Source organism: Nilaparvata lugens, chromosome 1, assembly GCF_014356525.2.
Source record: "Nilaparvata lugens isolate BPH chromosome 1, ASM1435652v1, whole genome shotgun sequence".
Taxonomy (NCBI): Eukaryota; Metazoa; Arthropoda; class Insecta; order Hemiptera; family Delphacidae; genus Nilaparvata; species Nilaparvata lugens.
The window spans coordinates 96886570-96913336 of record NC_052504.1 but is presented as its reverse complement, the minus strand read 5'-3'; the positions used below and the strand labels follow the sequence as shown (position 1 = coordinate 96913336).

Sequence of the window (26767 nt, the reverse complement as noted above, 5' to 3'; positions counted from 1 at the left end):
AGGTCAAAGTGCGTGGTTATCAGCATAGATTTTCGCTGAATGTTTGGGCGGGTATCTTAGGAATCGCGTGATTGGACCATACATTCTTCCTAATCGTCTGAATTCTCCCATGTACATTACTTTTTTAAGAGACATACTACCAGAACTTTTGGAAGATGTGCCTCTTGCAAACAGATATAATATTTGGTTTCAACATGATGGTGCCCCTGCTCATCGGAAATGTTGTTACGGACTTTCTGAACATGACCTATCGTCAGCGGTGGATTGGGTGGGGTGGACCAGTACCGTGGCCCGCACGTTCACCTGACCTCAACCTTTAGATTTTTTTTTCTGGGGCCATATGAAAGACCTTGTTTACAGCACGCCAGTAGAAAACGAAGAAGACCTTGTGGCAAGAGTGGTTGCTGCAGCAGGTGCCATTCAAGATGATGAAAATGCTTTTATAGCAGTTCGACGGCCATGATTGAAAGGTGCAGACTGTGTAATCAAGTTGAAGGACGGCATTTTGAGCAATTGCTGCATTAGTATCAGTGAACCGATTTGAGTGAAATTAATATTTTTCAATGTAAAATAAATTTGGAGGAAATTCTTGTATATTTCTGTAATAAGAACGGTTTTCATGAAATTATAAAAAATTATATGATCTTTAAATGGTGAAAAGTGGTCATGCATGCAGTACGAAAAAAATTAATTTCTCTGTTATCTTCGACCAATCTTAATAAATTAGGTATCATTGGAATCGTGAAAAATTTGCTAACTTTTTTGTCTCTTGTAAATTTTCTGTAAAATGGACGGTTTTCGAGATATTCGCCATCAAAAATTTAAAATGGCCGCCATTTTGAAAAATTTCAACGAAATTTTTTTTTATATTTTTTATAGTTGAGTCTTTATAGCATAAATATTCATGCCAAATTTCAGATCAATACATTTCGTTCTTGAGATAAAAATTTTTAAGTGAAAAAAAAAATGTCAGCTATAAGGATAAACCGCTGAGTTTTGGACACTTCAAATATGACATTTGTAGTCTCCTAGCATCCAGTACAATACCCTAAAATTCTCGACACTACTTCTGAAACACCCTGTATATATCACTAACTATATTATAGTTCCATGCTCAGCCAAGCAGCCGAGACAATAGAACAATTGAGTGGCGGTCTTATTCGCGTTCATCAGCAGTTTTCTTTCTCACGATTATTTTGATTTTGTTTCTACCTATAATCAATAATAACTCCAGTCACCAGTAAAAAGTTTCCAGAAACGTGGTGTACTAACATATTAATGACTTCTCATGATGATTTTTAATTATTTAAAAAAACATTGTTGACATTCTGAGCCTTCAGGCTAAACTGGGGGTCGCTGAGAACGAATCTGCAATCAGAATTTCTCTATCACGAAAAAATCCAGCTGTTGATCTTCCGGCAACCGTTAACAGTCTTCCTGGAATGCGGCCAAAACACGTCCAAGCCAGACACCCATCTCAAATGACAACAACACCAAGCTGTTAGAAACCATCCTGCTCTGCGGCGCTAGGTTAAGAGCTATAGGGACACTTACACTGAACGCGTGCACTTACTGATGGCATTGCTACAGGCATGTCACAACGTGTTTCTATGGCTCTTTCCAGACTTTATCATCCACGCGCTTAGTCATGCATTATCTAACTTGTACTATAGATTATTCATCATAAATCAGCTGAGAAGTGATTACACATATGGGAGAAGCCAGTCTATTGCTGTATTTCCTTAAGGTCTATAGTTTCAATCAGGTACTTGTGGATGAGAATACTGCGTGAGGGCTACTTTCACAGAACTACTAGTTATTTATGTTGTGACTGCTTGTGTAGTCTATGGAACTCTCCTCCACACGCAGACGTTCAGTCTTTGTGAAGGGATTCCGTAATATTAAGTTTTTTCATGTTTCACTGTTATTACTTGAAGGAATAAAACAATATTTGAATTGAATGAACCTCAATTTTGCTGAAATTTAACCTTACTTGCGTTTGTCAGATGTCGTACCTGAACTACAATTCAGTGAGTTCTTTACAGATTCTGACCTCAATTCTCCTGAAACCTAACCTAACCTCAATTTTGCAGAAATTTAACCTTACTTTTGTAATTATTATTGAACGAAAATCCTAAATAAATGCTGCAAATCACCCCGAAGACCTCTGCTACTGCAGACATTGACAACTGGGCTAACAGCTAGATGGAAATTCAATGAGAACTACTATCCAAAAATTAGTTGCCAGCCCGGGAATCGAACCCGGTACCTCCCAATTGCCAGTCAGGAATGCTTGCCCTTATACCAAACTGTCAATCTCTGGATAGCAGCGCTCATTTTATACGAAGCCATAGCGGCCAACTAGTTACAGATGGAATTAAATAGAGAATGCATTTATTCAAATGCTAATTAATATATAATTATTATTGAATGAAAATCCTAAAAATTCGAATTTCCATCTAGCTGTTAGCCCTGTTGTCAATGTCTGCAGTAGCAGAGGTCTTCGGGGTGATTTGCAGCATTTATTTAGGATCTTCGTTCAATAATAATTATGATATATTAATTAGCATTTGAATAAATGCATCTCTATTTAATTCCATCTTACTTTTGTGTTTGTCAGATGACGTACATGACTAGAATTTTAGTGAGTGCTTTGCAGATTCTGACCTCAATTCTCCTGAAACCTAACCTAACCTCAATCTGCAGAAATTTAACCTAACTTTTTTGTTTGTAAGATGACGTACCTGAACTAGAATTTTAGTGATGTTTACAGATTCTGACCTCAATTCTCCTGAAACCTAACCTAACCTCAATTCTGCAGAAATTTAACCTAACTTTTTTTTTATATTTTTTATAGTTGAGTCTTTATAGCATAAATATTCATGCCAAATTTCAGATCAATACATTTCGTTCTTGAGATAAAAATTTTTAAGTGAAAAAAAAAAAATGTCAGCTATAAGGATAACCGCTGAGTTTTGGACACTTCAAATATGACATTTGTAGTCTCCTAGCATCCAGGTACAATACCCTAAAATTCTCGACACTACTTCTGAAACACCCTGTATATATCACTAACTATATTATAGTTCCATGCTCAGCCAAGCAGCCGAGACAATAGAACAATTGAGTGGCGGTCTTATTCGCGTTCATCAGCAGTTTTCTTTCTCACGATTATTTTGATTTTTGTTCTACCTATAATCAATAATAACTCCAGTCACCAGTAAAAAGTTTCCAGAATCGTGGTGTACTAACATATTAATGACTTTTCATGATGATTTTTAATTATTTAAAAAAACATTGTTGACATTCTGAGCCTTCAGGCTAAACTGGGGGTCGCTGAGAACGAATCTGCAATCAGAATTTCTCTATCACGAAAAATAACGAAAAAACCCAGCTGTTGATCTTCCGGCAACCGTTAAGTCTTCCTGGAATGCGGCCGAAACACGTCCGAGCCAGACACCATCTCAAATGACAACAACACCAAGCTGTTAGAAACCATCCTGCTCTGCGGCGCTAGGTTAAGAGCTATAGGGACACTTACACTGAACGCGTGCACTTACTGATGGCATTGCTACAGGCATGTCACAACGTGTTTCTATGGCTCTTTCCAGACTTTATCATCCACGCGCTTAGTCATGCATTATCTAACTTGTACTATAGAATTATTCATCATAAATCAGCTGAGAAGTGATTACACATATGTGGGAGAAGCCAGTCTATTGCTGTATTTCCTTAAGGTCTATAGTTTCAATCAGGTACTTGTGGATGAGAATACTGCGTGAGGGCTACTGTTCACAGAACTACTAGTTATTTTATGTTGTGACTGCTTGTGTAGTCTATGGAACTCTCCTCCACACGCAGACGTTCAGTCTTTGTGAAGGGATTCCGTAATATTAAGTTTTTTCATGTTTCACTGTTATTACTTGAAGGAATAAAACAATATTTGAATTGAATTGAACCTCAATTTTGCTGAAATTTAACCTTACTTGCGTTTGTCAGATGTCGTACCTGAACTACAATTCAGTGAGTTCTTTACAGATTCTGACCTCAATTCTCCTGAAACCTAACCTAACCTCAATTTTGCAGAAATTTAACCTTACTTTTGTAATTATTATTGAACGAAAATCCTAAATAAATGCTGCAAATCACCCCGAAGACCTCTGCTACTGCAGACATTGACAACTGGGCTAACAGCTAGATGGAAATCAATGAGAACTACTATCCCAAAATTAGTTGCCAGCCCGGGAATCGAACCGGTACCTCCCAATTGCCAGTCAGGAATGCTTGCCCTTATACCAAACTGTCAATCTCTGGATAGCAGCGCTCATTTTATACGAAGCCATAGCGGCCAACTAGTTACAGATGGAATTAAATAGAGAATGCATTTATTCAAATGCTAATTAATATATAATTATTATTGAATGAAAATCCTAAAAATTCGAATTTCCATCTAGCTGTTAGCCCTGTTGTCAATGTCTGCAGTAGCAGAGGTCTTCGGGGTGATTTGCAGCATTTATTTAGGATCTTCGTTCAATAATAATTATGATATATTAATTAGCATTTGAATAAATGCATTCTCTATTTAATTCCATCTTACTTTTGTGTTTGTCAGATGACGTACATGAACTAGAATTTTAGTGAGTGCTTTGCAGATTCTGACCTCAATTCTCCTGAAACCTAACCTAACCTCAATTCTGCAGAAATTTAACCTAACTTTTTTGTTTGTAAGATGACGTACCTGAACTAGAATTTTAGTGAGTGCTTTACAGATTCTGACCTCAATTCTCCTGAAACCTAACCTAACCTCAATTCTGCAGAAATTTAACCTAACTTTTTTGTTTGTAAGATGACGTACCTGAACTAGAATTTTAGTGAGTGCTTTACAGATTCTGACCTCAATTCTCCTGAAACCTAACCTAACCTCAATTCTGCATAAATTTAACCTAACTTTTGTGTTTGTCAGATGACGTACCTGAACTAGAATTTTAGTGAGTGCTTTACAGATTCTGACCTCAATTCTCCTGAAACCTAACCTAACCTCAATTCTGCATAAATTTAACCTAACTTTTGTGTTCGTCAGATGACGTACCTGAACTAGAATTCAGTGAGTGCTTTACAGATTCTGACCTCAATTCTCCTGAAACCTAACATAACCTCAATTCTGCATAAATTTAACCTAACTTTTGTGTTTGTCAGATGTCGTACCTGAACTAGAATTTTAGTGAGTGCTTTACAGATTCTGACCTCAATTCTCCTGAAACCTAACCTAACCTCAATTCTGCAGAAATTTAACCTAACTTTTGTGTTTGTCAGATGTCGTACATGAACTAGAATTTAGCGAGTGCTTTACAGATTCTGACCTCAATTCTCCTGAAACCTAACCTAACTACACTCAATTTTGCAGAAATTTAAGCTAACTTTGTGTTTGTCAGATGACATACATGAACTAGAATTCAGTTAGTGCTTTACAGATTCTGACCTCAATTCTCCTGAAACCTAACCTAACCTCAATTCTGCAGAAATTTAACCTAACTTTTGTGTTTGTCAGATGACGTACCTGAACTAGAATTTTAGTGAGTGCTTTACAGATTCTGACCTCAATTCTCCTGAAACCTAACCTAACTCAATTCTGCATAAATTTAACCTAACTTTTGTGTTTGTCAGATGACGTACCTGAACTGCCACGTGTGCTGGAGAAGCTGCGCGATAAGGCCGAACAGGAGGGAGGTGGGGGCGGCCGAGGAGGTCCGGTGACGATGGTTGTGGGGCCGGCCGATGTGGGCAAGTCGACGCTCTGCCGCATCCTGATCAACTACGCCGTCCGCCTCGGCCGGCGACCTGTCTACGTCGACCTCGACATCGGTCAGGGTGCCATTTCGGTGCCCGGCACTATGGGTATGCAACCACTTTGTCAATTATTACTAAATAGCATAGGATAATCATTACCCACATTAGCTATGGTGAATGTGATATTTCGAGCTCAAAATTTAAGTGTTTTTATTCTTTATTTTGTGAATTTATAGTTTGTTTCATGTTTTTAAGAAACTTTATTATTAATCCATACAAATTTAAACTGTTTGTTTTATTCTAATTTATATTTAGATTGTGATTTGGTGTAGAATTTGAATGGACCTAACCTATAATATTGGACAAATTAAAACTAAATAGGAAATTGAAGAAGTTTTAGGCAATAGCCTGTTTTTTTTTCTTTTCCGATCTTGTATTTTTTGCTAACCTTATAAATAAATAAATCTTGTATATGATCCAAGCACTGTGCAGATGATCACATAAATTATCTTAGAAGTTCATTAATCAATTGAGAAATCCTATACTATTAATCGAGCAACTTCTGTTTATGTTTAGATGTTTAGAAGTTTATATGCTTGTATTTCACCGGATCTCGAAAACGCCTCTAACGATTCTCACGAAATCCATAACATAGTAGGTTTATAATACAAAAATTCGATTGCACTTGGTCTCATCCCGGGGAAAACTCGCTGAAGGACATAAAAAATAATTCTCATTCATCCTTAGAAAAACAGCTGATAATATTATTTCGTCGTCTGTTGGTGATGGAAGTGAGTGAGCGAGTTCATGTGTGTGAGACTGTGTCAAAATTATGACTCAGCTGTTGAACTTTTGTAATCTTTCAATCAGGTACTTGGTGTCGGTTGCAAAAAAGCCGGTTATTCTCAATCCTGATAAATTACAGTAGATCCATATTTTTGAAATGGTCTTCTATGATTTGGTTCACGTGGAGTTAATCAGATTAAAATTTAACCGGTTTTGTGCAATTGGGCCTTGTGAGGAATTTTGCATTCCTCTGGGAATAATCTCAATATACTGTGATTATTATATTTTTTCTTTGTAATAAATTGTTATTCAATTCAATTCAATTTATTTTTCCTTTACACACATACATAAAATACAAGTAATATTAAATTACAACAAGAACAAACAACTAGCAAAATTAGTACAAAAAAACAAAAAGTCCGTACAAGATGCTAATTTAGAATTTGGTGTAAAGGGGTGGGATTGAAGCTCTTCCAACTATGGTTACCCATGTACTAGGAAGGCTTTCAATCCTTGAGAGGAAAATAAAGGATTAGGAAAAAAGGTGAGGTGGGATGATAGGATAGTTAATTTAATAAAGAAAAATAAATAAAAAGGTCCACACTCGATTGGTAAGTGAGCACACAAAAACACTAAGTTCCTCTTTACTTTGTTTAATTTACAGGTAGAAAAAATAGTTCGTTTTAATCCAAATACTAATATCATGTTTTATTTTTTAGTCAACTTCGCGCAGCAGATATATTCTTCAGGAATTTATTTATCAATTTAGTGCTTAAATATATAAGTTGTCTTCTGATGGTTTCAATGTTTGTATTGTACATAAGATACTTATTTGAGGAGGGTCTCAGATTGTACAGGTTATTGATAGTGTTATTTGTGCAAGGAAAATTAGCTTTATGTTTGATTATATATTTCGCTACATTTATTACGTACAACTGCCTAACTGTTAACACATTAAACTCTTTGAAAGTCAAGTCGGTTGGGTAAAGTCTAGGTTTATTTAAAATTGTTTTGATTATTGATTTTTGAATTATGAAAAGCTCTTCTAAGTGAGAATTATAACAGCCCCCCCATACGGATATACCATACTGAATTATGGACTGGACCAGTGCAAAGTAAACCATTTTTAGATGTTTTGAGTTCACAATTTTTTTTGCTTCGTAGAATTTATAGGATAGATATCTCATTCTTCTGCAAATAAATTTTATGTGTATGTCCCACTTCAAATTTTCATCTATTTGGACACCTAGATATTTGGTACTTTTGACTCTTTTTATAGTAGGGCAGGTGCAGTTATTGTTGCAGTTTGAGTGGAGTTTCAGATTTAAATTCTCATCAGGTTTACCAGTTGTATTGAATGCGAAGGTGATGTAATTGGTTTTTTCAATGTTCAGGCTCAGGGTGTTTTCTGTCCAACCAATTTTTTATGAGCAAACAGTTCTGTTCTGCAATTCCATGTACCCCAGTCCAAGATTCCCCATGGAAAATAGCTGCAGTGTCATCTGCGAATGATATAGTTGTGGCGTTTTTAATTTCAGCTTTAATAAGTCATTGACATATAATATAAAGAGGATTGGTGATAGTACCGTTCCCTGAGGCAAACCGTAGGAGGTCATTTTGGAGACATCAGTAAGTCCGTCGATTGTTAAAGACTGGGTTCTATCTCTCAAGTAGCTCTTTATGAGTTCTAGAAATATTCCCTAAAGCCATATCTTTCGAGTTTATTGTAAAGAAAACTATGTGGTATAGTATCAAAGGCTTTTTTAATATCCAGGAAAACTGCTATAGATTTGTATTGGAATTCAAGTTTTGAGAAACAGTATTAGAAAATTCAATTAACGCATCTTCGGTACTTTTCGCAGTCTGGAATCCAAATTGATTCTTATCTATTATTTTAGTGAGTGCTTTACAGATTCTGACCTCAATTCTCCTGAAACCTAACCTAACCTCAATTCTGCATAAATTTAACCTAACTTTTGTGTTTGTCAGATGACATTTCTGAACTAAATTTTAGTGAGTGCTTTACAGATTCTGACCTCAATTCTCCTGAAACCTAACCTAACCTCAATTCTGCATAAATTTAACCTAACTTTTGTGTTTGTCAGATGTCGTACCTGAACTAGAATTTTAGTGATTGCTTTACAGATTCTGACCTCAATTCTCCTGAAACCTAACCTATCCTCAATTCTGCAGAAATTTAACCTAACTTTTGTGTTTGTCAGATGTCGTACCTGAACTAGAATTTTAGTGATTGCTTTACAGATTCTGACCTCAATTCTCCTGAAACCTAACCTATCCTCAATTCTGCTGAAATTTAACCTAACTTTTGTGTTTGTCAGATGACGTACCTGAACTACAATTCAGTGAGTGCTTTACAGATTCTGACCTCAATTCTCCTGAAACCTAACCTAACCTCAATTTTGCAGAAATTTAACCTAACTTTTGTGTTTGTCAGATGACGTACCTGAACTAGAATTTTAGTGAGTGCTTTACAGATTCTGACCTCAATTCTCCTGAAACCTAACCTAACCTACACTCAGTTTTGCAGAAATTTAACCTAACTTTTGTGTTTGTCAGATGTCGTACCTGAACTAGAATTTTAGTGAGTGCTTTACAGATTCTGACCTCAATTCTCCTGAAACCTAAACTAACCTACAATCAATTCTGCATAAATTTAACCTAACTTTTGTGTTTGTCAGATGATGTACATGAACTAGAATTCAGTGAGTGCTTTACAGATTCTGACCTCAATTCTCCTGAAACCTAACCTAACCTCAATTCTGCAGAAATTTAACTTGAAACCTAAATAAATAAATAAATAAATTGAAACCTAGCCTAAACTACACTCAATTTTGCAGAAATTCAATCTTACTCTTGTGTGTGTCAGATGACGTACCTGAACTGCCACGTGTGCCTGGAGAAGCTGCGCGATAAGGCCGAACAGGAGGGAGGTGGGGGCGGCCGAGGGGGTCCGGTGACGATGGTGGTGGGGCCGGCCGATGTGGGCAAGTCGACGCTCTGCCGCATCCTGATCAACTACGCCGTCCGCCTCGGCCGGCGACCTGTCTACGTCGACCTCGACATCGGTCAGGGTGCCATTTCGGTGCCCGGCACTATGGGTATGCAAACCACTTTGTCAATTATTACTAGAATAGCATAGGATAATCATTACCCACAAATCTTGTATATGATCCAAGCATTGTGCCATAGCCACCTCTAATACTAGGCCGCGTCCTACGATATTGCAACGTCGCAGTGTAGGCCTAAAATCTAATGCATGATTGGTGAAGAAGATTTAAAAAAATACCAGCTGATCTTTTTGATATTGCAACGTCGCAGTGTAGGCCTAAAATCTAATACATGATTGGTGAAGAAGATTTAAAAAAATACCAGCTGATCTTTTTGATATTGCAACGTCGCAGTGTAGGCCTAAAATCTAATACATGATTGGTGAAGAAGATTTAAAAAAATACCAGCTGATCTTTTTCACCAATCATGTATTAGATTCTAGGCCTACACTGCGACGTTGCAATATCGTAGGCCGCGGCCTTGTATTAGAGGTGGCTATGACTGTGCAGATTGATCACATAAATTATCTTAGAAGTTCATTAATCAATTGAAAAATCCTATACTATTAATCGAGCAACTTCTGTTTATATGTTTAGATGTTTAGAAGTTTATATGCTTGTATTTCACCGGATCTCGAAAACGCCTCTAACGATTCTCACGAAATCCAGAACATAGTAGGTTTATAATATAAAAATTCGATTGCACTTGGTCTCATCCCTGGGAAAACTCGCTGAAGGTCATAAAAAATAATTATCATTCATCCTTAGAAAAACAGCTGATAATAATTATTTCGTCGTCTGTTGGTGATGGAAGTGAGTGAGCGAGTTCATGTGTGTGAGACTGTGTCAAAATTATGACTCAGCTGTTGAACTTTTGTAATCATTCAATCAGGTACTTGGTGCCGGTTGCAAAAAAGCCGGGTTATTTTCAATCCTGATAAATTCCAGTAGATCCATATTTTTGAAATGGTCTTCTCTGATTCAGTTAATCAGGATTAAAATTTAACCGCCTTTTGTGCAATTGGGCCTTTGTGAGGAATTTTTGCATTCCTCTGGGAATTAATCTCAATATACTGTGATTATTATAATTTCTTCTTTTGTAATAAATTTGTAATGCTTTTGTACTCCAGAGCGAAGCTCGATCCCCGATATTGAGAAATGGACCTACAACATATCAACTCTGTATATTCACAATTGATCAATGTACGGTTCTAGCCAACGTGCAAAACTAAATTGATATAAAGTAAAAAGTAAAGTAAATTCGTATGGCTTTTGTTGGTGGGGAGTCCCTTGCGGGAAGGTCCCACCGCCTGAATATATAATTTAAGCCGTCAATGGGCCTTACGACTGTCATACTTCAGCCGGGACCGACACTTTAACGTGCCCATCCGATAACACGGGAGTGATCTGGTTAAAAAACTTTTGGTATTGAGAGGGTTTGAACCCGGGATCTCTATAAAGTTATTGTAGATACAAAGAAACACAAGCTTTTAAATAAAAATAATAAGAAATTGTCAAAAACCAGAGATTTATTGATACTTAGAAAGACCGGTTCCGGTTGTTACACCATTGTTAAACTCTGAGCTTTACAGATTGTTCAGAGATTAACAATGGTGTATCAACCGAAACCGGTCTTTCTAAGTATCAATAAATCTGTGGTTTTTGACAATTTCTTAGTATTTTTATTTAATATGAATAAATACCACAATATCAACTTCTCAATTACACAAAAAAAACACAAGCTTCCTTGTATTATTTTATACCAGCAGGTAACCTGTGCTCCGTACAACGTTTGTTGTGCTTGTTTACAATGTCAGTGTTGATTGAAAATCCCGCCGCTTGTGAAATCAGGTCTGTGATTCGTTTTCTGAATGCAAGGAAAGTGAACCCAAGTAAAATTTATCGGCAAATTTGCGATGTTTATGGACAAAGTGCAATGAGTGATTCAATGGTGAGAAGATCGAGGAGATCGAGGAAGATCGATGGAGGGTCTGTCAGTTCGACGGACGTAGTGATGTGCTTGATGAAGAACGAAGTGGGCGTCCATCTTTGGTTACAGAAGAACTGGTTTACGCGATTGATGACAAGATCCATGAAAACTGAAGGTTTACAATATTAGTGCTCTCGCTATGGAATTTCCCCAAATTTCAAGATCACTATTGCATGAAATTGTTACCGGAAAACTGAAATTTCACTGCTTGTGAAATCAGGTCTGTGATTCGTTTTCTGAATGCAAGGAAAGTGAACCCAAGTGAAATTTATCGGCAAATTTGCGATGTTTATGGAGAAAGTGCAATGAGTGATTCAATGGTGAGAAGATCGAGGAGATCGAGGAAGATCGATGGAGGGTCTGTCAGTTCGACGGACGTAGTGATGTGCTTAATGAAGAACGAAGTGGGCGTCCATCTTTGGTTACAGAAGAACTGGTTCACGCGATTGATGACAAGATCCATGAAAACTGAAGGTTTACAATTAGTGCTCTTGCTATGGAATTTCCCCAAATTTCACGATCACTATTGCATGAAATTGTTACCGGAAAACTGAAATTTCGACAAGCTGAAAACGACGAGCTGAAAGAAACTGTTTCCAACAGGTTGAAGACACAGGCGGCAAATTTCTATGAAGAAGGCATACAAAAACTTGTGCCACGCTATGACAAATGTCTGCAAAATTTCGGTAGTTATATGGAAAAGTAGTTTAAGAGTTGTAGAATTTTGTGCAATAAATAACTTTTCTGTATCTGTACACAATTTAATTTTATTACCAAACGGAACTTACTTTCTGGACCTACCACGTAAAATTGAGGAAAACCATGTTGTGACAAAATTATTTAAAAGGTTACTGAGATTTATATTTTTATTTATATCAAAAGTAGCCCTAAAGAGAAAAGACAAAATGGAGGAAATTGGATGAAGAATGTTAAAAATGATCTCAATCTAGCGAGAATTCCTGAAGAAAGTAATTATAAACGACAGGAAAAAATATCGGAAATGCGTTGAAAATTGGGAGGTCAGACCAGTGGAAGCTTGTAGAATGAGTGGGACTAGATGGGCCGATGATAGAAAGAAGGCATTCTCAGAGAGAATGAAGGCATACTGAGTGGAGAAAAAACTGAGAGTACCCAGAAATGTGGTTTATAGACGTCAATCAATCAATAATTTTATTCAAATCGACACAATACAATATACATAAAATAAATCAAAACACAATCAAAAATAAATTTCTAATAAAATACAAGAAATGTGGTTCATCCTCAATCAATAATTTTATTCAAATCAACACAATACAATATACATAATATAAATCAAAACACAATCAAAAATAAATTTCTAATAAAATACAAGAACAGGCATCATGGTGGGGTGTGCTGAAAAGAATGAAGGAGGAAAAATACCTAGCCGATTATGGTTTCCCATGTAGAGGGTATAAAAATAAGGAATGAAGGGTGAAGAGGAGAAGAAAAGGGAAGTATTGGAGAAGAAAGTAGGGAGAAAAATGTGCAAAAATTTTAAGCGAGTCCACTTTCAACAAATTTATCTAAAAGAAAAGGCGTTGCAAACAATAGTTGGAACAAAAATCTCAATTCATCGTCGATATGAAAGATAAAATTACTGTATGCCCAAGTTTTTATTTCTAGTTTAGTTTTTCTACTAATCTTAGAGTCTATGAGGAAGTGGTCCGAAATAAGGTTTATTATTTTAGTGCTTATATAGATCAACTGCTTCCTTAAACATTAAATATTGGTGTGATGTGTGACATATCTATTTGCAGTGGGCCTTGAATGATAATTATTGACAATTGAATTTAAAGTGCGAGGAAAAAGGGATTTATAGAATAGAATAGAATAGAAATAATGCTTTAATCTTCAAATTTGCAACATACAATGAATGAGAAAACACACATTTATACGGCTTGATTAAACAATCGTCAGCCGGAAAGTCGGTAAAACCCAATAATACTATTATTACATAAATCAAAGCTATGCAGAATGTTCTTTTAAATAGTGAAACAAAAACAGAAAAACAACCTTAGAAACAAAATAAATCAATAATGTTGAATTCAATAAAGTGAATATTCCATAAATTAGTTTTAATAGTAACCTACATTCTAAACAAAATTCATTAATTTTATAAAAAGAAAGCTATACTTTTTATATTATGATAATAACTGTCAGCAGTTAGGAAATCATAGAGAAAGTGAATAGGTTAGACTCTTGTAGGCCTTTATTTAAAAAGCTTGGTCTATTAACTGTGCCATCTTTGTATGTATATGAAGTTGTAATGCATGTGAAAACGAGTGGTGTGATCCAGAATCAGATGTTCATGAGTATAATACGCGAAACAGAGCAGATTATATAATGGGTCACAATAGTAGGTTATTTGAACAAAAACCAGATTATATTGGTAGGAAATTTTATAACAAGCTACCTCAAATCTTGAAAAGTAATGATGATTGAAGATTTTCAAAAAACAAATGAAAAAATATTTAGTTGGTAAAGCTTTTTATAGTGTACAAGAATTCCTTTCAAACCTAAACTAGGTTGAACTACTTAGTGTTAGAATTATTATGTAATAACATGACTTGTCTTATACTCCATGACTGGAGTCTTTAGGACGTAATCTTAAAAAAAAAAAAAAAATCATAACATAGAATTAATATTCCCTTTCATTTCGTCTTCCTATGATGTCCTCCTGAGAATATTCGAATAACCTATATTGTATTATATTATAACACGATACTTCTACCCAACTCAGATTCAATAAATAAGTTTCAATTTATTATACTAAGTTAAAAGGGATTTATATTCTATCAAGTATTCAATTACGGTTTTAATATATATTTGTCGTACGTATATAATAATACGTACTTAGGAACTTCCACTATGGGAGCTAGACGCAAATAATAATAATAATAATAATAATAATAATAATAATAGCATTATATATCATGCAGTTCATGGAACTCATTGCCCACACCCAGACTTGTTGTCTTTGTGGGGAATATTCACTATATATTTTTGTCTCTGCTGCTGTATTTACTTATTTTGTGAATAAAGATTATTTGATTTGATATAAGGGTGCTAGTAATTCTTCGTATTCAAACTTTCAAGTAGTCATATCAAAATACTTGAACGAAGAAATAATTAAGTGTGATTTGTTGTAGGTGCAATGCTAGTGGAGCGACCAGCCTCGGTAGAGGAGGGCGGTTTCTCGCAACAAGCGCCCCTGGTGTTCAACTTCGGCAGCGTCAAGATGCAATCCAACATCACACTTTGCAACATCATCACATCCCGGCTGGCTGAGGTCGTACAGGAGCGGCTCCAGTCGAACAAGAAAGGTACGCGCTGTCGACCAAATCATATCGATTAATACTATCGATCTTCTTAGTAGATTCATAGAGAAACAATAGCGTCAGTAGATATCCCATTGTATAGGGCGTTTATGTCGCAACTTTTACTGTTATCTCAAGCCGATAGTCCATGTAATTCTTTCCCGTGAAGCTGTGTGACGCTGGTAGTCTCTCATATTGTGCCGTTCATACACTCTTACCCCAACAAAACAGTAAAAATCGACAGTAATCGACAGTAATAGGCTTGAGATAACAGTAAAAGTTGCGACATAAACGCCCTATACCATGGGATATCTACTTACGCTATTGTTTCTCTATGGTAGATTGTAGAAGCACCAATCTTGAGATCTATGAAACCCTTAAAGCTGGGGTTTCGTTTGTGCGTGAATTCCGTCGTCGACCACGACAGGGTGAGGATCTCAAATTGGGTGGATTTCAATTTGTCTAAATAACCTAAAAGATTATGTTCAATTATGTTTTAATGGGGGAGGTTGAGTCTATACTTTTAAATGACAATATGTTGATATCACTAGTAGTTCTGTGAACAGTAGACCTCACGCTGTATTCTCATCCACAAGTACCTGATGTCAACTGTTTTAAATGTTAACAAAATCAGTTCACGTTTGAATTTGTATTCCATAATTTATTAATATTTATGTTAATTTAAACAATGAATAGAATATATTTCTATTCCAGAATTTATGTAATATTCATCCAGTTCCGTGATAATCTTTCCATCTAATGAAAATTAATTTTTTTCAATCAAAAATATTATAATTTCTTCAGTTCATTTGATTATTTTTAATCACCTATTAAATTAGTTTTTTCGAATGTGAGAATATTGATACTGATGGACACGCATAATAATACCATGACTGCAAAACAAAATATTGGAACCAAAGACCTTAAAGCTGCGATTAGACCAAATTTATTAACAAAATGTTAATAACTCAATCCTTATAGATTATATTAGATTGAACATAACTTATCATACACATTATGAACATGTGTGTTTGTCAACTTGCGTTCAATCTAATAGAATCTATAAGGATTAAGTTATTAACATTTTTGTTAACTGATTTTGTTCTAGAAATTCTTTACACGTTGTGAATAATATTGTAAACAAATGAGATTGCAAATAAATAATTTGAATCAATGGTTTTGTTGGTTGCAGCGAGTACTTCGGGCATAATAGTGAACACGGCGGGATGGATCAAGGGTGACGGTTACCGGCATCTGTGCCACGCGGCTCAGGCGTTCGAGGTTGACGTGGTGCTAGTGCTCGACCAGGAGCGCCTCTACAACGAACTGGTGCGCGATCTGCCCAGCTTTGTGCGCGTCGTGCTGCTGCCAAAGAGTGGCGGGGTATGTGCACAACTCATATGCTAACTATAGTGAGGTCCACGTTATAATGGCAGTGAAGAAAGATAGGAGAAAAACGTTGCCAAGTCTCTCCATTTTGCCACTGAGTGTACACAGCTGTTACTCAATTCATCCCATTAATTTGATCTGATAATAATTATCATCTCCTTGATAGAATATCCAATTTAATGTCAAATTAATCAAAAAATAGTTATTTGTGCAACTAGTGCGCAAAGTAACAAACAGTTTGCTGCACCGAAAGAAACGTTTACGCACGAGCTGTAGGCGAGGGCGGAATGGTTTCTTGAGTGCAGCAGAGGAACTTTGCTCACGTATTTCACATTATATTTTTCCTACAGTTACCATTGAATATGAGAAGTGGTTGATTATGGGTAAAATGATGGCTGAAATCCATCAATTGTTTGTCTGTATAATTTTGTTATTAATAATAACTTAAATTTATTTTAAACTTGATAATCCATTGAAAATTAATAATCGATAATTCATTTAAATTAAAAATTAAATCAGTCCAATTAATTGAAAATTTGAATAATTTTGAATAAATCTCAATTTCTAAATAATTTTTCAACCAATCAATTCATGAATGAAAAAAATATTATTTGAATTAATGGAAAAATGTATTATTTGAATACAAATAATATTATTTGAATTAATTCAAAATGTATAATTTTATGAGTTCTCATTTTTATTCTAATAAAATTCAAAATGTATAATTTGATGAGATCTCATTTTTATTCATTTGAAAATCAGAAAACATATAGATAGAACAAATTCGCATTCAAAATACACGCCAAAAATGTCAACAGTTGATTGGGATGGCTGCAAGTTAATATGCAAAGTATTAAGAGTACGCAAAGTAATACTTTGCGCACTAGAGCGGAAAAGTGATTCTTTGCGTTCTGTAACCAGTGCAGGAATGGTCACTTTTCAAGGTAACTGTAGGAAAATATATTTTTTTATAATTTGATTCAAAAATTTGCTTTCATAACTGAGTTCAGATTTTTATTTTTCTACAAACCTGAAATGGCGGCTAATTTAAAAAGCTGTGATACAACAATCTGAATTCCAAAAAAACAGAAATTAAGTTATTTGGTAGTTATTCTATTCCAATTTCTTTTTAAAATAATAGAAATCCTTTTCAAAATGAGTAATTTCAATGGAAATAATACTAAAATAACCTTTCAATATTATTTATACCGGTACGAGTAGGTCTAACCTTTACGTGTAGGTTAACTGAAAATTGGATGAAGTCTAGGATGGTTAGTTATCAACTTTTAAAATGTCATTTCAGGCATTTTAATTTGTGTTTCTCATACGGTAATGTCTAAAAATTATTCAATTGTTCCAAAAATACATTTTTAATCAATTATACGACTTGTGTACTCAAGTATTTTGATACAATGAAGAAAAAAATGGCGGCTGAGAATTGTTTGTTTACTTTTGTACAGTCACTGTCAAAAGTAAAAATAAAATATCTGTCTAACTGATAAATTGCAAAGCGAGAGAGAGATAGCGCTATCTGTTTTGTTGTATGATAGAAAAGGACAGCAACAGTATTGTCAATCGTACACTGCCATTATAACGTGGACCTCACTATAGTAATTGAATAATGGGTTCGTTCTGGGAACACGGTTAGTGGTAAACTGTTTCAATTCCAGTGGCAAATTGTGACTGATGCAAAACTACTTGTTCCCAAGGAACGTCACTTCAAAATCTCAGGTTCAAGCTTTTGGCACGCATTTTTGAAGTTGATTTCTACTAAAGTTTCTACTATAGTGAGGTTCACGTTATAATGGCAGTGTTTGATTTGCAATGGTATTGCTATCCTTGTCTATCATTCAACAAAGCAGATAGCGCTATCTCTTTCTCGCTTTGATCTGTTCCCAGATCGTCTTTCAACAATGTAGAATTAATAATTAATTGGACTAATATTAACTGAGATATGGCAGCTTTAGTGGTTGGTGACCCAACTTTAGAGGGTTATGTAACGTTATTTTATTATAACTATTGTATTTTAATATAACTTTAAAGTGAAAAAACAAAGGTTAGGTTAGGTAATAGGTAATTAGGTTAATAAAAAACACTCACAATCTTTGGTGTGGCGACGACCGTTTCGTGCTGGTGTTGCACATTCTCAAGCCAAACAGAAGTTTCTTGCACACCAAAGAATGTGAGTGTTTTTTCACTTTAAAGTTATATTAATACAATAGTTATAATAATAGTGAAACCAAGGATAACCAACAAGGTTATTTTATTGTTTGAAATGACCTAAAATCGCATACTAATAACATGTAATGCAAATAGAGATTGTCGCATCATTGAGGCGACTCTATCAGCATGCCTTGGTTTGCACTGCAACAAACTTTCAGTGGTCACCTACCACTAAGGCTTCCATATCTCAGTTAATATTGGTACAATCTTGAAAAATCGATACCAATCGATAGGCAATTAAATTTACTACAAAAAGTTATACTTGTAAAGTTTTGTAAAACCAATGGTTTCTGAGAGTTATTAAGAAACAACATCTTAATGGCCGCCATTTTGGTTTTATGGATTTGAAAAATCATCATAATTTTTTCTAGATTTGTCTAGTTGTTATCAATGATTGTGGAAGTTTTAATTTCGTATGGGTTAACCATCATTTGGAAAAAAATAATAAGTGAAAAAAGCAAAATGGCCGCTGTGTGAGTAATGAAGACTTCGGGACAATTTAAATATGATATTTAGATATGTTTTTACCCAGGAACAATCAAAATCAAATCAAATCAAATTTATTTGTTTCCAGCATTTACATTATAACAATATATAAAAAGATATAATTGAAACGGAACTCACAGGGACACGCAGGTCTGTTTGTGAGTTTATTTAAATTATTATAACTTGAGAGAAATTCCTGGAAATTAGATTTGGCTAGGTACATTGTATTGAAATGAAGAGAATAACTTAAATAAAGAAGTAAATTGAATTATGATATGTTAGATAATAGAAATTATTATTTAATCATAGAAATATTGTAGCACAACTACACACATACAACTCACACATACAGGTTGGGGGAAGACAGCCACACACACACCACACACATACACACACACCAAAATTCTAGAATGGCTGTTAAATGCATTTAAATTCATTGGTTGATTACTGATGGCGGTAGAGAAGATGAAAATTGGACGCTCAAAATAATAAATATATAGAGGAATAAAATTTGTATAGAATACGCTAGAGTATTGGTAGGGAGATCGTAAACACTCTGTATAGTTAAATGTTTTCTGAAAAATGATTTTGATTTGATTTTTGTAAATTCGAATTTCGATTGCAGGTGGTGGAACGAAGCCAGAGCTATCGGCAGGAGGCGCGTGACAAGCGGATTCGCGAGTACTTCTACGGAGCGGGTGGTGGAGCTAGGGGGATAGGGGGGCCGAGCCTGCACCCGCACTCGTTCGACGTGAAGTGGGCCGACCTCAAGATCTTCAAGATAGGCGCACCCTCGCTCCCCGACTCCTGCATGCCGCTCGGCATGAAGGCCGAGGACAATATGACTAAGCTGGTGGCTGTGCAGCCAGGTCAGTGTGAATTATGAATAAATAATAATAATAATAATAGTATGTTTATAACTAGTAGTTCTGTGAACAGTAGACCTTGCTCTCAGTAAGTTATATTGACCTGTTGTTATGTTTTCTCAAAATTAATAAATAAGTTATCAATTTAAAATGTCTAGAAAAAATCCTAAATAAACATAGAGCTTTCTGTCGTAGCTGTAGACATAGACCTATCGTACCGTGACGTGTCGTCCCGGAATGTGGGTGTGAGCGCTGTTATTAGGTCTGGCTGCAACTGTCTACAACGTTGATGGAAAGATACATTTTCAAGATGTTCGATGTTTTGATCGGGGAGTTTATTGACCGAGCGAAGTGAGGTCTAAGATTCAAGTCGACGGTATGACATTTCACTTAATGTTTAAATGTTTATATGTTGCGCATTTACGGCGAAACGCGGTAATAGATTTTCATGAAATTAACAGGTATGTTCCTTTTTTGATTGCGCGTCGACTTATATGTAAGGTTTTTGGAAATTTTGCATTTTAAGGATAATATAAAAGGAAAAATCTGGTGTGGCGCACTCACACCACTTTCCTTGCCGTTATGAAAATGATCACCTGACGATAGTGTTCCCAGGCATCTCAAGTCTACTATTCAAAGATTTGAGCCAGCTGGTGACAGGGCAATAACGCTGGAGACACCCATGAGGTCTGCTATCTCTTCATAGTGAATGATTAATAGAATCAACAATAATTTGCAATTGAATAATCACATTTTCTCGAATTAAAGCTTATTTCAATTTTAGGTGAAAATGTTACTGAACATTAATTGTAGAGATTTTCATGCTCAATCTACTCCACTTGATTTTTCTCGTTTCAATTGTATCTGAAGCCTGATAATTGGGAATATATCTGAATTGATGGGGCAAGCTCCTGAATTTTTACAGATATGAACTTGTGGCAGTTGATAGAGCGTATCGATGACTATTTTAGGTATGAATTTGATCAAACCGTTGGAGCCGTTTCCGAGAAAATCACGAAAAACCTGTTTTTGACAACATTTCCGCCATTTAGCCGCCATCTTGAATTGCAATTCATTACGTCGACGCGCAATTAAAAATGAACATACCTCATTGAAGGTGACGATCAGTTATCGTGTATAGTGAGGTCCACGCTATAATGGCAGTGTTGATTAGCAATGGTATTGCTATCCTTGTCTATTATTCAACAAAGCAGATAACGCTATCTCTTTCTCGCTTTGCTCTGTTGCCTTATCGTCTTTTAACAATGTAAATTAGTAATAATTAACCCTTAATTACGCGCTAAGCGGCATAGCGTCCCGCACTTTTGCATATTCGTACTTTTAAGGTGTCTGAAATGGCTAATATTTTCCAGTGCTGCCACGTTTTCGTTTATCATAACCTTTCCATAGTAGATGACGGTTGCTAGGAGTGTGAGGTCGTTTCTTTAGTGCGCAGCTGACTGTTGAAGTGGGAAGACCTCATTTTTAAGATAAATAAACTTCACAATTGCACTCAATAATCTTTTCTTTCTATTTTATTATTTTTATTTTATGTCATTTTTCTTTATTGATCAAGTTGATAACACTTCTTTTCTTATATACTATTATTATTATTATTATTTTGTATTTTCATAGAAGCTTGTTATCTTTGCTAAACAAACAATTAGATGGTAACATATACTATTTTTTCAATTTCTATTTGAATAACTATTGTGAATAAATAAGGTTATCGTATCAAAGAAGTTTTTCTCATTTTCATCACCTATGTACAGCTCAAATTCTATGAAAAAGGTTTGAAAACACACAATTTACATATAGCGGCATATAGTGCCGTGCGCGTGTAATATATACTTAGAAGGCGCCTAGCGTGTAGTTGAGGGTTAACAAATATTTCATCTTAATCATAGAATTATTGAAGAAATAATTTCTTGTTTAATAAATAGGATTGATTATTTAAAAACGAGAAATGAAACCGTTAAATTACATCATTAACCTGTATCAGCTACCGTCTATAGGAGGCATTGACAAGACAGAGGATCGGCAACGTTCTTTTGCTATCTTTCTCCACTGCCTTATATCGTGGACCTCTATATCTAAGGACATTCTGGGTGTCGTCACGATAATTGTCGAAAGTATGAATCACTCAAAACTGTTTAAAATCCATTATAAATAAAACCCAATTCACAAATATGATTATAGTTTGAATCGGTAAGTGTGAAAACAGCGACTCATGTTACAGTTCTCAAAAAACGTTCTCCAAAAACGTTCAACCGTGCAGGAATTCTTCTCCTATCACCAAGTTCATCAGATAAACGGTGAAAACTTATTTAGTAAACTAAATTTATTCTGTTTTGTTCGCAGGTTTGAATCTTTTACACCATTTACTAGCTGTCAGTTTTGCATCTTCGGCGGAAGAAGATGTCATCAATTCCAATGTGGCCGGTTTCGTTTGTGTGTAAGTATTGCATTCATTGTTAGTCCAGTCAAGTTTGACATGAAAAAGGTGATGAGCTTGCAATATATATTGTAGTTCTGTTTTTTAAATATATTGTTTGGATGCATTAAGGTGCGTACAGACTTTCGCTCTGCTCCGCTATCGAACGTCACTCGAGCAGATCGATTGATGTTCGACCGGGGAGCAAGAGTGGAACGCGAGAAGAGCTAACATCTCCCGTAACGTTCATGATCGGAGCGATTGCGGAGCGTGTTATATCTGTACGCACCTTAAGAGAAGTTCAGAACCAATTTTGCAAGCAACATTTTCTTGTATTAGATTCAGGGTGGCCCAAAAACCTCGTATTCTCGATCATTTTCAGTTTTCGATATTTCCTCTAAATCAAGTCATCGGACAGAATAATTCGCTGTCGCATTTTTTTAGATTATAAAACTTTTCAATAAAAAGAAATCATTTGGAGCTCTCTATCTTGAATGAGTAATGAGTTATAATTTTTCAAAAATGAGTCAAATTTCAAGAAAAAATCAACGTTGATGAATTTTAGTTTAATATCTTCCGTTTGTAACAATTAAAATGTACAATATTCAAAATTCCTCTGAGCGTAATTTGTGCTCTACATGATTGTAATAGAATTGATATTGGAGTATGTTATTAAACCGACAACAAATTCAAACCAGAAATTCTCTTCCACATCTACCACTTGTATTCAATTCAATACAATTTATTTCCATAAAAAATACATTAATAAAACATTTACATTACAATTCAATAATAAATATTTTCAGGAAATAATTATTTCCCCACATAGACTATTGGTCCGTGTGTGGGGGAAGAATTCTCATCTATAATAACTGTAAAATAAAAAATCCTGCCTTAATATTATTCTCACTTAATTATTACAATATTGGAAATATATAAAGATGAAAAAAAAATAATTAATAGTTTTTTTATAAATAGAGCATGATGTCGTGTGTTTTTTTCATTAAAGATTACTATAGTATTATGTTGGAGTATCTCCTAAAGTTTTAAATGACTTATTATAATGTTCAGAGTGCTGCATATAAGGCGAGTTTATGAGGGCTTCTGATGCCTCCCGACCAATACCAAGCAAACATGTGACTATCTTATTTTTGTAGTTAGATCTTTTTGTAAGATATTTATTTGTCAAACATGTACAAACACTTATAGTATCATTTTTTTTAATAGTTACCAATGTAATTTGTATGACCTTTGATATTGCTGGCATAGATAGTTAAGTCACAAAAAATACTTGACATTGGAGCGGCCTTATGAGAAACCAAGCTTTCCCTTGTAACTTGTGGACCTGTATGTATACAAATACTTGACATTGCAGCGGCCTTATGAGAAACCAAGCTTTTCCTTGTAACTTGTGGACCTGTATGTATACAAATACTTGACATTGCAGCGGCCTTATGAGAAACCAAGCTTTTCCTTGTAACTTGTGGACCTGTATGTATACAAATACTTGACATTGCAGCGGCCTTATGAGAAACCAAGCTTTCCCTTGTAACTTGTGGACCTGTATGTATACAAATACTTGACATTGCAGCGGCCTTATGAGAAACCAAGCTTTTCCTTGTAACTTGTGGACCTGTATGTATACAAATACTTGACATTGCAGCGGCCTTATGAGAAACCAAGCTTTTCCTTGTAACTTGTGGACCTGTATATATTTTTCAGATCATAATGTCTTTATATTTCTGCAAAATGTCACCAACTTGATTTTTGTTGTGATTTAGGACCGGTGTAGACACAGATAAACAAACGCTGACCATTCTATCTCCACAACCACGACCTCTACCGGACACCCTTCTCATCCTATGCGACTTACAGTTCATGGATAACCACTGATTAATTACCATTTTCAACAAACAACTTGGTCAGTTGCTCGACAAATCCAATTGAATTTAACCACCGTAAAATGTTGTCATCCATTGGAACCAATACTACTAGAAAATAACGAGTCTGACGTCTCAGATAATATTAAATAAAATTCACACTATAAACAGAGATATTGTGGAATCTCTCCATATTAAGGTGAAATAAAAAGATGATGCCTTCTTAGTGCATTGAAACTAAAGTTTGGCTCAAGTAAATTATGTGGACTGACAATATCGTTTTTATTCCACCTTAATATTAAATAAACTTGAATTTTTCACAAAGCACAATATAAGAAAACAATTTTGATCGAAATAATAATCTATAATAATATAATGAAGGAAAGAATCGGCCCATACAAGTACAGGATAGGAATTTCACAAATGCCGCAAGATCACGTCTGATCTACTGGATTGATTAATTTGAAATTTTGGATATAGATTGTTAATTTCCAAGGATGGTTATAGGAGGTATATTTTAAATTCTGTTACTTGTACTGGAGATTTGTGTTATTGCATTTTGCATTTGTTATTGATAAATTGTCATATTCGTTCATGTGCCTGTAAAATTGATTCCGATTGAGACATTATCCTACGGTGGTTAAATTTGATTGGATGCTCGTGAAACTGGACATTTGTGTTATTTATTTTATATTTTGTTACTGTACTGGAGATTTGTGTTATTCCATTTTGTCTTGAACTAGAATAACATTTTATAATTATCCTTTTTATACTTGTTGGTACTGTTTTAGTTTTTTCCAAGAGTATTGTTCATTTTGTAAAGTTTCGCAAACATCTATGTAATGACCATGTGAAATAAAGTATTTTCATAGTTCTACTTGAGTGTTAATTAATTACGGGGTGAGTCATTATTATCCGCAATATAGGTGTATTTTTTATGTTGGTTGGACTGTTGATTTGCATTCATGATGTATTCTTTGTTCATTTGTGATTATATCTAGGCTAGTTTCAAACAGCTACTTCTATTCCTCATCACTGGCATGCTGTCAATTATGGCAGCTACACTATTCATGTGCACCAAATAAGATTATAACTATTATCTTATTATGGAGTGATCCGTGTCTAGTGGATAGAGTGCTTGCGTAGCAGCATAGAGATCCAGGGTTCAAACCCTCTCAATACCAAAGTTTTTTAAACCAAGATCACTCCCGTGTTATCGGATGGGCACGTTAAACTGTCGGTCCCGGCTGAAGTATGACAGTCGTAGGCCCATTGACGGCTTAAATTATATATTCAGCGGTGGGACCTTCCCGCAAGGGACTCTCCACCAACAAAAGCCATACGAATACTATTATTATTATTCATAAGCTATACAAAAATACAATCCAGGTAATAACAACAGGCATTCGCCCAAAACTGCTCTAAACCTTAATTTAGAATACACAGTCTAGAGGTTATGTAAAAATGATAACTCAATTCACACACTATTTTGAGTCCAAAAAAATGTATCTACTACAATTTTGAATCTATCACATTAATCAATTTCAAAATACAAATCCAAACAAAAATCTTCCTCCACAATCGTCAAAAATATTAAAAATTTCACTTAAATCCACAATTATACCCAATTAGTTGGATCAACCGTTTTTCGTGGTAGTAGAGTGGACAAAATTATTAATTCATTCATAAATACTCAGTTATTGTAAAACACTATTATTGTCCCGTTTTATCGGATGGGCACGTTAAACTGTCGGTCCTGGCCGAAGTATGACAGTCTTAAGGCCCAACTATGGCTTAAATTATATATTCAGGCGGTGGGACCTTCCGCAAGGACTCCCCACCAACAAAAGCCATACTAATTTACTTTTACTATTCGCGTATAACACTGACATTTTTTTATGAATTTCCCCTGATAATCTTCCGACCTCGGAAAACGGTTCACTAAACGTTGGTGCAAATGACAAGTAGAGCGGCCATATTAACAACATGTCAGTGATGATGGAATAAAAACAGCCGTTTGAAACTAGCCTAGATATAAGTACAGTAACTAAATTATTATTGGGTAATATAGTTACTGTAGATATAAGCACAAATAAGCAAAAAATGCATCATTAACGCAAATTAACAGTGAATACACATGAACAGAAAAATACACCACATCGCGGATAATAATTGACTCACCCCCGAACTTTCACCCTTGTAATATTTTTATATAAACCCGCTAGTTTCGAGCACTTCAAGGTATGACATTTAGGCTCAACTTACACCTACGCGACTCAGTCGAGAAGAGACTCGACTCCAGTCGAGAGCATGTGTTTTCACATGGTGACAGTCGCGGAGACTAGAGTCGACTGTCTGAGTGTCTAAGTGTTGAGCACTTATAAGGCTCACCTACGCGACTCAGGTCGAGAAGAGACTCGACTCCAGTCGAGAGCATGTGTTTTCAAATGGTGACAGTCGCAGAGTCGACTGGTCTGAGTGTCTAAGTGTTGAGCACTTATAAGGCTCACCTACGCG

At 35.3% G+C, this 26767-nt stretch overlaps 2 protein-coding genes across 2 annotated transcripts in view; both read left to right on the top strand.

Moving 5' to 3' along the window:
* The window catches only part of LOC111057881 (prolyl 4-hydroxylase subunit alpha-2), a 141195-nt gene that overhangs the window by 13497 nt on the left and 100931 nt on the right, over positions 1 to 26767 (top strand). The window lies entirely within an intron of this gene.
* On the top strand, positions 9461 to 24770 carry LOC120349468 (protein CLP1 homolog; the record flags this gene model as incomplete). The annotated part of the gene is given in 6 exon segments (XM_039419690.1): positions 9461 to 9692; positions 14805 to 14978; positions 16165 to 16355; positions 19696 to 19939; positions 22298 to 22391; positions 24152 to 24770. Coding segments are annotated over 6 exon segments (1047 nt in total), but the record flags the coding sequence as incomplete, so codon positions are not given.